The sequence below is a fragment of the Pseudopodoces humilis genome, chromosome 4 (assembly GCF_049639895.1).
Source record: "Pseudopodoces humilis isolate 2021_Gansu_Grassland_sample_001 chromosome 4, ASM4963989v1, whole genome shotgun sequence".
Lineage (NCBI taxonomy): Eukaryota > Metazoa > Chordata > Aves > Passeriformes > Paridae > Pseudopodoces > Pseudopodoces humilis.
The window spans coordinates 75,487,590-75,500,925 of NC_142203.1; the positions used below are offsets into that span (position 1 = coordinate 75,487,590).

Sequence of the window (13,336 nt, forward strand, 5' to 3'; positions counted from 1 at the left end):
TGGGAACACTCAAGTGTAGTGGCACAGGAGAACACACACTTGCAGGCCCAGGAGTTCTAACACAGCTTCTTTATTTCTCATCTAGGTTTTTAAATTTTCTATGACTGCAAGACTCCTAAAACCCACTATTTTAACTTTTAAAATGGTGCCATTTCTAGTTGCCCAGAGCTCCCCACCCCCAAAATTTGTTATCCCTGTTAACACAAAATTTGGGGGTGGGGTGTGTTATAATTCAAATAATCTTTTTCCATCTGTAAATAACAAAAAAAAGAGGCTTGTCTTGAGTTTGCCAAACTCCGTACAGGCAGAGAAAGTGTTGGCCTGAAGAATTTCATCCCGAAGGTCACTACTAATTTTTAAGAAGTTCTGAGTGGTGACATATGATGGTCTCACAGACAGAGCTGTCTTTTGTCCTCACACAAAACTTAGGGCATTCTGGCAGTGATGCTATAATTAAATACAGATGAATATGGGGGTCACTAATATAGACATCTAATAACCACCATTATCAAGTAGCATTTCCTGGGCTACCTCCTTACAGTATCCAACCCATAAATAAATAAATGCAAACCTCAGTGAAGAGTTAATGCTTAGAGTTACGACCCTGGAAAAAAAACCCTTAGGTTTTTGCAATAAGTATACAAGTTATGGCTTAGTATTTTTACCCATAATTAAGATGTATTTCCAAGGAACAGCTGCCATCAAGCTGACATAAACTTGACATGATTTTCCCCTTAGTGAAATCCATCATGGCAACTTAGCAACCACACAAGTCTTACCTCTGAATCACATTACGTGGTTGAAGGGAAAACCAGATAAAGTTGCTTGCACTAGAAGGAAAGGGGCTTTTTTTTTTAGCTTCATTAAGGTGTTGTGTTTCAGCAAAGTAAATTCCCCTGGTGTCATCTGCAGGGTGCAGTCTATCACCATAAAGGGGAGTTTTAAACCACCTTACAGATTGTCAAAAGATTAAACTTCAGGCTGGTGAAGTATTGTGAAGGCACTGGTGTTTTTTACTCTCCGTTTCTCATTCAGTGTTTTCAGAGCACATCTCTCTGGGTCTCACTGTTCCCTACACTTAATGAGAACCAAGCTTCTTGCATGGGAGGCTTCAAGGTCAATTGAGTTTAATCCTGATGAGAAAATACCAGGACAAAGGAGGCTGTTATGACTCTATACCCTTCACCTTGCTTGCCACCACCATACTCTGACTTTATTTTCTGAACTAGCTTTAACCATTTCCTTCTTTAGACATTGTACATAACCAGATATACAATTATCAGTAAGGAAATTTTGAGGACACAGAAAAGTCTGGAAACTGGGGCCAACAATCCCAAACTGGGAGGAAAGAAATGCATTTTGTTGGTGGCAGCTTTTTTACCGACTCCTACCATAAGTAATTTTGTTAACTGAAAATCTCTGCATATGTGAAAAAGATCAGGTTCTGTGTCTCAGCCAGGTGCTATAAATAAATCTAATAGCTAAATTTCATAGTTAGACTAAAGCCTTTGTCATCCCTTACTCATCACACCTATAGCACTGTCGAAGAGCTGTAAAGTTAATGGTGCATCCAACTGATGTAACACTTCCCTGGTAAGCACAAATTGAGTGACTGGTTTAATGTCACTCAATGGGGTTTTTTTAAACCATCAAAGCTGGGAATGCAGTAGGATTTTGTACATTTGGGAGAATGTGTGTCTGGTCCTTACCTGTCAGCAGCTGCGTACAGAAAAGAGCCTTGCCTTGTCCGTGACTCATGGGTCACCTCTGTCCTTGCTTATTTGAGAAAGGAACAGCTACCCCTCCAAAAACACAGCCTGACAGCCTCCCTGAGACTTGAGAATACAAGAATAGGGCTTCATACACAAAAAGACTGCCTGGGGACTGAGGAACAAAGTGAAAAACCACACACAATTTTGGATTTACACCTAAATTTAGCAATGCTGTTTTCCTAAATTACTTGACTCTGTAACCATAACAGCCTTTAAAAGTCATTTTGTTGCCTGGTTCTCTCTCTCTCACAGACACAGAAACAGACACAGACACACATGCTGTTGGTCATCTTGCTACCACCAAGAGCACGGAATTGTCATAGAATCAGGGAATGGTTTGAGCTGGAGGGGAGGTTAAAGATCATCTCTGTGACTTGACATTGTTCTATTATTATTGGCGCTGTTTGTGTTGCGTTTGCACTGGAATACACCAGTCCAGAACCAAATCCTGTCATGCTCAGTGCCGTGCAGATGTTTTTCAGAGGAAGGCACAGGGATTTTCCAATCCATGTCTCAGCCAGAAGACCGTGGATATCAAAAGCAGGCCAACGTGGGGAGTGGGGCAGCAAGGAAACAAATGGATTTTTTCAGGGAATTACCAGTCACTGCTTAGCCCTGCCTCAGTGCTGACAGACAGGTAGGATTTTCAGGCATGGAGGCAGCAGAGAGTCTTAGGGAGGGATTTAGAGGATGGGGAAACAGCTCCATGAATTTTGAAAGGTGGGGGATTTAGTCTCTGTGCAGTGAGCAGCATGAAGAAAAGGCAGGGGTATTAAGGAGTGCAAAGAGAAGGGTGTTTGAGGCTGGTGCTACAGCAGAGGACAGGCAGGAGCAGCTCACTACATACAGGAGTGGAAAGAGGGAGGGAGACTCAAGGAACACAAACTCCTACAGGCACTGAGCTGGTGTTTGCCACCATGGGCTTGCACACACACATTTCTGCTGGAGCAGGGAGAATGGTGCCAGTAGAAATATTCTGAGCTGAAATACAGCTTACATCAAAGGACCAGGGATGGCTGACGTGTGCCCACAGCTTTGGAATCAGGTCTGGCTGCTACCTCTGCTAACAGAAAAGTCACTCAAAGAGCCCTTTTGGGGACAAACACGGCGTGAGCTGCAGTGGTGGCCGAAGCCCAGCCACCTTTGTGGCACAGATTTTCCCTCAGGGCTATGAAATGTGGATCTGTGCGGGACAGCCTCACCTTCCTGTGCCTGCCCCAAGTCTCTCCTTTGATAGGTGCTGTATAGAGGAGGTGACACAAGTGTTTTGGTGTCCCAGTGTGTCCCAGTGGGATCAGACCTTCCATCAGCAGCTTCCCCAGGGCACAGTGTCCCTGTCCAAGCCTGGAGAAGGAGGAAACACAGCCTAGGGGCTCCCAGCAGCAGTTAGCAAAGGGCATGGAACTGGAACAGGCTGGCCAGATCCAGGGATCACACTGATCCCTCTTGGACCCAGACCCCAGCCCAGCCTGATCCCCTGGAACCACCACCTGAACGAGAAGGACAGCCAGGCAGGCTGATGTCACAAAAAGAGGTCATCAGTGCCCGGAAAATCACGGCACTCAGTTTAAAGATTAATAGATGGTCTTTTTCCCCAGGCTGTAAAAGTGGGTGGGTAAAAACCAAATCACAGGCCTGGTGACTCTGGAGGCTGCAGCCTGTAGGATAATGTGAGCATTAGCAAGTTGGAGTCATGCAGTTAATAGGAAACCATGTACAGAAGGTCAGGTCTCAGCATAAGGTATGGGGCTCTCAGTGAGTCAGAGGGATCAGGAAATCTTTGCAAAAATAACCAGAATTCCCCGTCTTGTGTTTTTTCCCCATGACTCACCCCACAGAAAAGAGGCAATAAGAAAAAGACGTAAATCTCTGCAGCAAATTTTTATCACAATGCGTCACAGAGTAAAGGTACATGTATCTATGCTTTTTCTCCACTTCCATTAAAAAAAAAACTTTGATTTTCCTGCATTTTCTAATACTTTTATGGTATGAGTTCACAGTCCAGCACTTTGGTGGAGAAAATGAAGTGCAACATGTCAGTCCATCCACTCAGTAGCACACATCTCCTGAGCCTTTATCCCCTTTTCTCTCCAGAAGAAAGCTGCAAATGGAAGAAGTTGTGGGCTATCATTGCTCTGGCACTGAACTGGGGGGGGTGTTGTCAAAGGAGAAGCATCAGAAAAGGAAATTGTCTCTTCAGAGATGGCAAACTCTGGCTGGGCACACATTTTGCTTGTAAGAAATGTAATTTATGCACATCGGGCCAGTCAAATCCACAGTTGAAATCTTGCCAGAGCTGCAGTTTGCCACTGTAACTCTTTCCACCACCACAGGTGTTCTGAGGTCTTTGGAGGAATAATTTGATGTACAACGCCTGGCGCAACAGAAGTGGAGAAAAACAAATAACTGGGTGTCTGATCAGCATGAGGAGCTATTGGTATCTCGAAGCCAAGTCAGTTAATAACACAATGTAATTTATGTCCGTACAGAACTGATAGCTGGGATAGAGCTAATTTAATTAATTATGGAGGTGACATTCCTTTTTCCCTTAATCTTCTGCCCTTTAAGAAACCACATCCTACGACCTCATCACTGTGCTTCATTTGGCTAGATGCATTCAAACCAAAACCAAACAAATTTTTTGCTTGAAGAGACTCCACAAAACTTATAATTTGCCCTCTCTTTATAGAAATGGACATCACAAGGGAAGTCCCTCTTTTTTGTGATTTCAGGTCATTGAAAACAATGAAAACATTGGCATTACTGAGGAATCAGGGGCTTGGATGTCTTAATTTTCCTCTATAAAATTTAAATACGTATCTATATCATTATAACTAAACATGTGTATATCTATATATATCTATCTATCTATATATGTATATATCTAGATATACAGATATAGATATGGATATATATATAGGGAGAGATGGAGAGATGGAGAGATGGAGAGATGGAGAGATGGAGAGATGGAGAGATGGAGAGATGGAGAGATGGAGAGATGGAGAGATGGAGAGATGGAGAGATGGAGAGATGGAGAGATGGAGAGATGGAGAGATGGAGAGATGGAGAGATGGAGAGATGGAGAGATGGAGAGATGGAGAGATGGAGAGATGGAGAGATGGAGAGATGGAGAGATGGAGAGATGGAGAGATGGAGAATAAAAAAATCTGGGGGTGGGGAGAAGAATTTGGACCACATATAAAACAAACCCAAATGTCATTGCCCTAAATTGCTATTACCCAAGCATCCACCCTAGTGATTCTCCAGCCGCTGTTATCCCATCCAGCTCTAGGCCAAAGGAAGACCCCAAGGAGCCCCACTAGGCCTTGGCAGGCTGTTCCCCTGGGCTGCCTGATCACTCTTGGCTCGAGCAGGAATTCATCCCTGCACTCATTCCCATGGCAACCCTGATTTCTCTCTTCTCCCATGACACTCACCTCCGGAGAACGCTTATTGCCATGCTGATGGCAACCAGCAGCAGAAGGCTTCCACTGAGGGACACCATGACAATGGCATAGGTGGAGGGTGGTGAACCTTGAAGAGAAATCACAGGTGAGCCAACAAACAGCTTCAGGATGCACAGCCTTTTGTGAAACTACAGGTTGCTACAGGCTGAAAATACTGACAGTCCTTTGGCTCAAACTGTGAGTGGGAGGGGGTGAATAGCTCTGTGTTAAAAGGGTATTCCTGGAACTGTTTTTTCTTCAAAAATCTCACAGTTCAGTTAAAGAATTTGTGTGTCTTTTATCTGCTAAAGAACAAAGCAGAGCTGCTTTTCAGGACTGAGACTGAAATGCAGCCCTGTGGATCTCGGGGTGGGAAAGTCTGCCCTGCACTGTTAGACCACAAAGTCATTTCATGTATTATCCACCTATTTATAGTAAAGCACGATCCTGAATCTTACTGCCTGTCTAGCCTGCACTTTCCATCCACCTCCACCCTTTTAAATCTGTTTCCGTCCTTTTTTACTCTTGTATATAATTCCAAACTTAAAAGAATGAAGACTGGCTCACATCCCTGCTTCAAAAGCTCCCACTCTTTTCTACTGCAACCCCTCCTTTTAGTTCCACCGTTCTTTCCACCCTAAACCCCAAGAGAAGCATGTCTGCCGTGTCTGATTCATCCACTCCTTTTGAGCCCACGCAACACTCTGTATCTATAACCTGGCAGACTTGGTAACATGCTCAGCAGTGTCACCACACAAAAAAACACTGCAAAACTGATTTAAAACACTGATGGAGACAAACTGGGGAGTAAAACACCTTCTTCCTGGAAATTCACAGTGTCGTACAAATCTTCACCACCAGCAGGGGCCATCCTGAAAAATTAAGCAAAAAAAGAGACAATCAGATCCCAGATTAATGTTCAAAACCAGCATATTTAGGTCAGATTCCTTTATGACACCTGAGTATTTCACTATCTCTAATGTGAATTATCTTTATCTGGAGATTAAAGCAAGATGTGTTAAGGGACAGATCCAAAAGGTAGAAGTTAATCCAACACAAAAAACCTGAATGCTTCTGTTAAGGCAATGAGTTTCCACTGCCTTGAGTGGCTTCATGTTTATCCGTGGCATCTAATCTTTATAGAATCAGAGAATCCCAGAATGGTTTGTATTGGAAAGGACCTTAAAGCCTAAAAACCCTTAAAGACACATTCTACTGGACCAAGTTACCCCAAGCCTCTACTCCAACCTGGACTTGGACACTTCCAGGGATGGAGTTTTGGAACGGATAAGCAACCCAACAACACCAACAACATGCTCTGACATATCTAGCAGATACTTTCATCTAATCCTGGCCAATTTGCCCCAGGACAGAGAGCCTTTTTTATTGCCTCCAGAAGCAGTAGCTAAGTAAACCATCCAGGCTTTGCCTCTTGTCCATCAGTGCACGTGAATGAAATGAAATGTCAGCCCAGAATCTGCTCCAGGATGTCAAGTGGAATTTCCCCTGGAGAAATTCTCCCTCTCCCCAGGGAGAGCTGGGCTGAGTGTTACTGAGAATGGAAAATCAACTTGCTTACTAGAGAGTCCTCCAACCCCCCAAGACACCAAATCTTTTTGTCTCATCTGTAAGATGTCCTAAGGAAAACCTTAGTGCCACCCTTGCACTTAAAAATAAGTCAAGAAAATACACCATGAAAATTAAAATATAAAGCAGAATTAGATTACAAATCTGTGGATTACCTTGTGATTGCTGAAGATCCTTGTGTCAGCATGACACTGCTCAAACCTTGCCTGAAAGTAAAGCTGGTCTGAAGGGTTTCAGACTAATTGCTCACTTCATTTGCCTCTGTTGATTGCTTCCTTCTCTCGGTGGTTTTTATAGGGCAGGGTAATCTTTTCCGTGTGCAGACAATCAATAAATTGTGGAGGTGGATCAAATAAAGGCTTTACTCACCATCCTTTGGATAAGCAATTATTTTCACAGTCTTTCTGGTGGAGCAGGAGGCACTCCACCCAGGAGCCTGAGAGGGCTCCACAGGGCACGGCACCCCTTCTGATGTGCACGAGCTCCTCCAGCAAAACTGCCTCTGTAGCTGGTGCCCAGGACTTGCTGCAGAAACATGCTGTGTCCCAGGAGGGCTGCCTTTGGGTCTTCTGCAGAGGTCTGGATGCAGAGGGCAGGTTTGGGTGCTCTCCAGGCAAGGGAAGCCCATGAGTCTGTGCCAGGTCTGAGCCCTGTCCTTGCTGTCTGGGTGTTCCACAGTCTGACCTGGCTCTCTGCACAGAAGGGAACCAGGCAGGAGTTTAAGGAGCTGTTTTTGGAGCTGTCAGATGGAGATGGCCAGTTCAGGGCTTCAAAAGTGCTTCATTTTGGTGTTTTCTTGCAGCCTGGCTTCACCGCACCACGGGCAGGAGGACAACATGACTTTATCTCCAAAGTGTCCATCCCTTCCCGTGCCCTTGTTAGGGAGGTCACATCTGCACAGCTCTGGACCTCGTTCTGCTCTGCAGAAGTCCCCATTCCCTCTGCCAGGCTGGGGCTGAGCTAGCAGCTGCACTGAGTTATCTCATGAAAGGCTGTGGTTGCCTGTGCTCTGTGGTCAGAGAAGGAGTGGTGCTCCAGGGTGGAGACCCTTTCTCCGTTAATGCAGGCACAAACAAAACATTAGTAAGATCCAGACTGGCAGGTATTTCAAAACAATAGAGATTGACAGGTTTTCTGCTGTGCCTAGACAAATAGGTGCACAACAATTCCAGCTCCTCTTACGTCACAGTAACAAACAGGATCCAAGCAGCTCTCGCAGTCCCCTGGAGATTGTTTGGAAGGGTTTCAGGCATCCTCAGTCCAGAGAATGACCACAACGGTGAATTTCCCTCCGTGGCTCAAGAAAACAGTGAATTAACTTCATGAAATAGATTTTACAAATAGATTTTACAGAGAGATGAGCAGCAAAAAGCAGGCCTGCAGACATATGTGAGTGTCTCCTGTAAAGGAGGACACTTGGTCTGTATGAACCTCCTCTCTCTCCTGCAGGGAATTGCTGGACTCGTGTCTGGCTTTAAGCCTGAACATGCCACAGAAGAGTTCCTGAGCAGGGAGGACTTTGTGTTCAGGCAGGTGCCAGCACTTTCCTTCTTTATCAAACAAAGGGAAAGCTCAAATCAAAGCTGAGATTGCTTTGTGGAACCCATTTGTGATTCTTGAGTCTGATCCAAAGGTCACTGAAGTTAATGGGAATCTCAGATGATTTCTCTGGTATCCAGACAATGTTTCTGAAGAAAAAGCTGCAAAATACACAGTAGACCTCACTCTTGAAAGCCATTGACCATCTGCATGGGGGATTGACATGTCTTGTGCATGCCCAGAGTGAAGATGTGGTGGAAACAACTGGGACGTGTTCCTCTCTTGTGAATGGAAATTCACTCCTATTGAACTTCCAGAGACAACAAGGAAAAAAACAATGGATGCTCTCGATATTACTGAAGGTGAATAGTCTTATTTTAAAAAAGTTTAGTATGTGAGTAAATATTCCTTTTTTTCTTTCTTATCCTTGTGTCATCTCACCTCAAACTCAGTTTTGTGAAGAAGCTTGAGATCACGATGTGGGGAGCTGCGGTGGAGGAGGCAGCTCTTTCCTGCAAAAAACACCTTATCTGACATGGCTTGGGTGCAGTTCCACCACTGAAAACTGCCAGCACAGATAACAACAATCCCAATGAGACCAGGGCAGGCAGCCAAATGTGCATAAAGCCACAGAGGCACACACCACAGGTCGCAAGGATGTGAGCTGTATGAAAGGACAGGGCTTCTCAGCACCACTGTAGGTTTTTCTTACTAGTGAACACTTGGCTAGCGCTTCGGAGATCGAAAATTTCATATATGAGGGTGTGCATCAAGGATAATATTACTATAATAAAAAAAAAAATTCCTGTCAACATTGGATTGAATAATCCAAGGCAGTTGCCTGAAACAGTGTCGAAATATATGTAGAATTATAGAATCATATGGGTTGGAAGGGACCTTAAAGGTCATCTTGTTCCAATCCCCTGCCATGCTCATCTGGGCATAAAATCTATGGACAAACCTCCTGGAGGAAAGAAAAGCTGCAGGAGACGATGGGAGAATAGTGGTATGTCCTACAGGAGCTCTCCCAAAAGCTTTTCTTAGCAGAGTAATTCTGCTTTAAAAGCCAGCAGGGTGAGAGTTTTTATCAAAGACAGTCATTTCACTTTGTTTTTGTTAATTCCTCGGTGATACAGCCTGAAAAATACAGGTTTTCTGAGAAGTTATTTTTTTGTACATTGCAAGATTTATACCAAACTTTTGGCACAGCTGGTTCAAGGTTTTACAATAGATAAAAAATGTGGAATAGGGAAAATAACCCCAAAGAAATCTGAACTCTAAAAAGTGCAGGAATTTACTTGATCAGTAATTAAAAAAAAAAAAAAAGGTGTAGCGATTTTTTTTTTTGCTATTAATTACCAGGGCCTTATCCTGCTTGCCATAACCAGCTCAGACAAAACTTATTGATCTTTACCTTAACACTTTGAAGAAACTTTTTCTACAAGAGATACCTTTTTTATAATCATCTAGGTATTTATTCATCAGTGTGATCAATCTCAAAAGCAGTAAATGCTCAGATAGGCTGCCTGCTTCAAATAACTTGTTCATGACTCACAAGGCCAAGCTGGATGCGGCTTGGAACAACCTGAACTAGTGAAAAATGTCCCTGCCTTTGGCAGGGGGTGGAACTGGATGAGCTTCAAGATCCCTTTCAACCAAAAACATTCAAGAATTGTGCGGATTGCGCCTTCCATTTTAGAGCAAGGTCAGCAAAAGGCAGAAAGGGTCTTTGAGGGAGGTGGCTTGAAGGCACATAAAATTTTGTTCCTGAGAGAAGGTCTGTTCCCCATTTCCTGGAATAAGGGAAAGCACATAATATTCATGTTTTTCTCGGTGCACTTCTTCACCAACATAAATAGCTGTGCTAAAGTATCTCAGAAGTAAACAATGCAAGCCATAGGTCCTGGAGAAGCAGCACCACATCTCGAGGACAGAGCCCACCCGAGAGGTGTTGTGGGCAGTTCACGGGAACACAGCACTGTGGGGTAAAAAGTGGCACTGCCAGTGCATTTGGAAATTCAAATCACAGCTCAGTGTGTAGCCTGTGCTGTGGGTTTTGCCATTCTCAGAGGATTTTGGTGTCCAGAAGGCTGAAACTGAGGCTGGTGAGACTGCTATTACCTTTTGCCTCTCTTGTGACAGCAGCTGTAGAGGCGACACTTGGTCACTTACGCAGGTTTCTTCAAGGTGTTGACAAGCTGCACGTCATGTGTCAGAAAAGCTGAGTGTTTATTTTCCACACCAACAAGTCATTCACTTTGTGCTAAGGGCAGCAGCAGTGTGAGCAAATCAGCTGTGCCTGGGACCATTCCCGCCTGGCACCGGGGAGCTGCAGCCACACCCCGGCACTGTCACCTTCCAGCAGAGGATGGCCACCGCCAAACTGCCTTCAGGGGAGGCTGCAGGTCTGGGGTGACTCCCCAGCCATGCTGGGAAGTGCTCCCCAGTGGGCTCAAACACAACCCTGCCAAGGCCACTGTGATGAGCTAGCTGAGTTCAAGTCGATTTGTGTGGACACAGGGTAGGTGTGCTGGAGATATACCCACACCAGCTACTGGGAAAATCTTACAGTATCCTTTTCTTAAACTTTTATTTGTGATGCCAGCTGGTGGAAAGGTTGAATTGGTGAAACACAACAGTGTTTAATGGGATCCTTTTCACTTTAATGTGTACAAGCTTTGGTACAAGAGGAAAGCAAACAAAAAGCGACTGGTGATAAGAAGCTTCCCTGGATATTTATCCAAGTGATTTGTTTAGGTGGAGGCCTCTCCTTATTTGTTTTCTAGAATCACGTTCCTGACCTTTATCAGCATGAGGAATTATTTTTTAATTCAAAACACCTCATTCATGCTTAGTTCTGTGATATATGTTCCACCACAGCCTTTGCCATTGTGGTCTGTGAATCAGCTACAAACCAGGTAAATGGTGCTTCCATTTCCTGAGTGGGCATAAATAACCAAGTGGAAATTGGACATTTTGAGTTTGAGTGTTCAATTTGAAGCGTATTTGTTGCTTATTCAATCTGTCATTGGTGTGAGCTGCGCATTTAATGCATGGTTCCACAACTCCACCAGCACACACGGCTGTGCCCTGGGAAGTCCCTGGGGAACACGACGGTCTAAACACTGCTGAGCTGGGAGCAGAGAACAAATAAATCTGCTTTAGGTGCTTTGTGTCTGCTCCTGGGCCTGAAGAGGCTGGTTCTCAAATGGTGAGGGACAGAGGGGGTTGCTCTGCACGCCTGACCACATCCAGGAGCTCTGGCACTCAGAAGCCATTAGGGCGGTAATTTCTTATTGAGCAACGGGATTACTTTATGTCTGGGCAAAATTTTTGATCTATAGTGGTAAGAGACTTTTACCACCACCCTGCAGCCGGGTTCATTCATCACAGAAAGCAGCACAGTGTCACTCTGTGCAATAATCTATAGAGTATCCTGTATCCTGAGTATTCTGTGCAGCTAGTTCTGCATCTCATAAAGGATACACCTGATTGGGAAAAGGTACATGAAGACTACAGAGCTATGGGGCTGCTCATGTTGGAGGGATGGCTGCAACTTAACCTGGAAAAATGACAGCCAAAAAGGCTTGGTAGATGCCTATGCAATCATGTCAGACATGGTGAAAGTGGACAGGCATGGCCAGTAGTCAACAGGCAATTTGTCTCACCCAGTACAAGAAGCCCAGGGCATAAAATGAGGCTAAATTTGGCAGCTCCAATCATCAGAAGCTGTTTTTCTGGTTTTCCCCCCACAAGCTGTATTTAAACTGTGGAGCTTATTACCACAAGATGCTGTAATCTGCTAAAAGCGTGCCTAGGTCTTAAAAAGGCACTGGTTGTGTCCATGGAATTAAAAAATCCATTGAGGGTTATTAAAAGCAAGACATCAAGTCTAGGTCAGAAAACCCATAAGCAGTAAATCATTAGTAGCTAAAACAATATTCTGGGAACATATCTCTAATTGCTGGTGTGCTTTCACAAAGTATCTGATTTCTTCTATTACTGGGAACACGCTACTGGTACAGGTGCAATTTTGGTCTGACCTGGCCCAGCTTTTCTGGTGGTTTTGCTGGCTTTTTTTCCCACACCACAAAAGCCATAATTCTGCTGGTTCAGTGAGTCTTGTCAGCTCACCTAACACCAGAGAAAATTGTGCAGGGTAGGGCATGAAAACAGGCTGTGCCCTTCCTCCCCTGCCTCCCAGCTCTGCCAGCTGCTCCAAGGAACTGTAAAGCCAGGTGATTAAATCTCACAGGAGTTTGCTGGGAATGAGGGGAATATTGAGAAAGAAACTCTGCTAGGTATGGCTGAAACCACTTGTGGTTGCTGGTGGTGCTGTACTGCTGTGGGAGATCCTTTGTGTTTGGGACTGAGACTTTTATCAAGGAGATGGATTCACTCAGAAAAGCCCTGAAAATCAGGGTGCTGCAGGACACCACAGAAAGACCTGGGAGAATGCAGCCTTCAAAATCAACTGACTGCCTTTATTTCTGTGGATCCACAAGGCATGTCCTGAAACTGTACTAAATCTGCTTCTTCTGAGTGTTTTGAAGATAACCAGAGGCAGAAATTTACACCATGAAAATCTTCAGCATATTATTTGTGAATTAAAATACTTCTAAAAATGTATTCTTGGGGATATTTGTTTTCTTCAGTGGACTAAGCATGGCATTAAATTACAGGGAAGCTCAACTATTATCTCATACTTTTCTTTTTTTTTTTTATTATAGACTTTTTATCCACATGAATGATAAAGAAACTACAACAGAGTTAAATACCTTTTTTGATAACAGTGATTATATTCTTAATTACACTCAATATTAAATTGTAAAATATTTCCAGAGGAGTACAATCGTAATTCATACAGCAGGCAAAATACCAGAGGGGGAAAGGGATGAGGGAGAAGGGTGTGAGAATCTCCAGACTGCTTTTAAAAAGCACTGTGTATGGCTAACGCTGCTCTATCCATCCATCCATCCGTCCACCCGTCCG

General features: G+C 44.2%; 1 protein-coding gene across 2 annotated transcripts; it reads right to left on the reverse strand.

Annotated features, from left to right (window-relative positions):
• Nucleotides 1-3,638: 3,638 nt before the first annotated feature.
• On the reverse strand, nt 3,639-7,063 carry LOC148184539 (uncharacterized). 2 transcript variants are annotated; one of them, XM_088054541.1, is made up of 4 exons: nt 6,961-7,063; nt 6,035-6,090; nt 5,210-5,306; nt 3,639-3,873 (listed from the first exon to the last, which is right to left on the reverse strand). In XM_088054541.1, the coding sequence occupies exons 1-4, from the start codon at nt 6,990-6,992 to the stop codon at nt 3,822-3,824; spliced, it is 237 nt and encodes a 78-aa protein (XP_087910667.1). In that variant the 5' UTR covers nt 6,993-7,063; the 3' UTR covers nt 3,639-3,821. The 2 variants fall into 2 exon arrangements, with proteins under 2 accessions (XP_087910667.1, XP_087910665.1); XM_088054539.1 differs by having other exon boundaries at nt 3,639-4,146.
• Between the last annotated feature and the right edge of the window lie 6,273 nt (nt 7,064-13,336).

What these genes read in the sequence shown, in the direction of transcription:
- LOC148184539 (XM_088054539.1), bottom strand. Translation starts at nt 6,992, where the DNA reads ATGCTGACACAAGGATCTTCAGCAATCACAAG. An exon ending in TGTGAATTTCCAGGAAGAAG is followed by an intron (nt 5,307 to 6,034) that starts GTGTTTTACTCC and finishes TTTCTCTTCAAG; the next exon opens with GTTCACCACCCTCCACCTAT. An exon ending in GCAATAAGCGTTCTCCGGAG is followed by an intron (nt 4,147 to 5,209) that starts GTGAGTGTCATG and finishes CTGTTGCGCCAG; the next exon opens with GCGTTGTACATCAAATTATT.